Source organism: Suricata suricatta, chromosome 17 (assembly GCF_006229205.1).
Source record: "Suricata suricatta isolate VVHF042 chromosome 17, meerkat_22Aug2017_6uvM2_HiC, whole genome shotgun sequence".
Taxonomy (NCBI): Eukaryota; Metazoa; Chordata; class Mammalia; order Carnivora; family Herpestidae; genus Suricata; species Suricata suricatta.
In genome coordinates this window covers 38,257,068-38,258,776 of record NC_043716.1, presented here as the reverse complement: position 1 = coordinate 38,258,776, position 1,709 = coordinate 38,257,068, and the positions used below count along the sequence as shown (strand labels likewise).

Here is a 1,709-nt window from a genome sequence, read left to right as displayed (position 1 = left end):
GGGAGCGGGTGGGGACACTCACTTGCCGTCCTCGCTCTCCAGCAGGCCCCGGTACGTGTTGATCTCACACTCCAGCCGGGCCCGCACGTCCAGCAGCACCTGGTACTCCTGGTTCTGCCGCTCCAGGTCAGCCCGGATCTCGGCCAGCTGGGCCTCCACGTTGCTGATCAGGCACTGCATCTGGGCCAGCTGGGAGCCGTAGCGCGCCTCGGTCTCCACCAGGGTGGATTCCAAAGCATCTCTCTGCGAGGGCGAGTATTGGGTAGGGAAGACAAAAGTGAGAGGTCCGAGAAGGAGCAGGGAAGATGCCCTTAATCCAGCTGGGTCTCAGTGAGGCCTCAGAATCCAAGAACAGAAGCTCAGAGAATCACTTTGAGTCAGGACGAACCACAACTGGGCATCGCATTTGCGATAGACAGTTAGCCCACGTAGCCCGCCTGATCTAGAGAGTATCTCCTCCATTAACAACATCTCTGAGTAACTGATTATTACTCAGAAGGAATCTGCAAGAGCTGCTGCCAGGACATGTCGGTTGCTACAGGTCTCCTGTCTTTTCCCACTGGGACACTTGTGAATGGGGGCTGGGACCTCATTCCTGCTACACAGAAAGTCACTGATGCTTAAGAACTTGAACGCCTGGAGCCTGCCTGTGTGGTCAGAGCATGGAGGGCCAGGGGGCTCATGTGCTGCCGGGTTTGGCCCCCCAGCAGCCTTGCTCAAGCCCCGGGGCTCACCATGCTCTGCTGGGCCTGCAGCTCGATCTCCAGGGCGTTGACTGTGCGTCGCAGCTCCATGATCTCCGCCTGGCAGGACTGCAGCTGCTCGGAGCTGGACACCACCTGCTGGTTCAGCTCCTCGGTCTGAAACATACACACACAGGACCCAGTCAGGAACATCAGGACTCAGCTGCAGAGGTCTACAAAGGCCGCATAGAATCATGAGCCAAGAAGGACCTTCCAGAACACTAGTCCAACTCATTCATTTTGTCCCTGAGGACATCACTGCCTCAAGGACAGCAACCTGCCCAATGTGCATAGGGAGGTCAAAACAGAGCTGGGGCTCAAACTCAGTTGATTCAGAGCCCCCAAGGTCCATTCTCTTTGATCCACCTTGTGTCTCCACTGCACTGACTGTTTCTAGGCACGTACCTGAGTGTTGAACCATTCTTCAGCATCACGGCGGTTATTCTCCACCAGGGTCTCATACTGGCACCTCATCTCGTCCAGAACACGGTTCAGGTCAACAGGCGGGGCAGCATCCACCTCAACATTGAGCCGGTCCCCAAGCTGGCAGCGAAGTGAGCTCACTTCCTATGGCACAGATCAGGGTCAGCTCTAACTTCCCCAGGTGGCCACCTCACTCACCCTCCTCCCCTATGCCTACTTGCTCCCAGTGCTCCCCTGCTCCCTGTGCTCATCTGCCCACCCATGCTCACTCCTTCCTCCATGCTCTCACCTGCCCCCCCATGCTCACCTGCCCCCCATGCTCTCTGCCCTTCATTCTCTCACATGCTCCTCATGCTCTCACCTGCCCCCCATGCTCACCTGCTCCCTATGCTCACCTCTTCTCCCATGCTCTCACCTGCTCCCCATGCTCACCTGCTCCCCATGCTCTCTGCCTCCCATGCTCTCACCTGCCCCCCATGCTCACCTGCTCCCTATGCTCACCTCTTCTCCCATGCTCTCACCTGCTCCCCATGCTCATCTGCT

General features: G+C 57.8%; 2 protein-coding genes across 2 annotated transcripts in view; one reads left to right on the top strand and one right to left on the bottom strand.

The window, feature by feature from the left end:
• Positions 1-1,709, top strand: part of LOC115281919 (keratin, type I cuticular Ha2-like) — a 15,726-nt gene that overhangs the window by 2,161 nt on the left and 11,856 nt on the right. The gene's annotated exons all lie outside the window — the stretch shown is intronic.
• The window catches only part of LOC115282624 (keratin, type I cuticular Ha5-like), a 6,534-nt gene continuing 4,843 nt past the window's right edge, over positions 19-1,709 (bottom strand). The window contains exons 3-5 of the mRNA XM_029928747.1: positions 1,149-1,306; positions 735-860; positions 19-243 (exon numbers count right to left, since the gene is read on the bottom strand). Coding sequence (XP_029784607.1) covers positions 19-243; positions 735-860; positions 1,149-1,306 — 509 coding nt within the window. The remainder of the gene's footprint in view (positions 244-734; positions 861-1,148; positions 1,307-1,709) is intronic.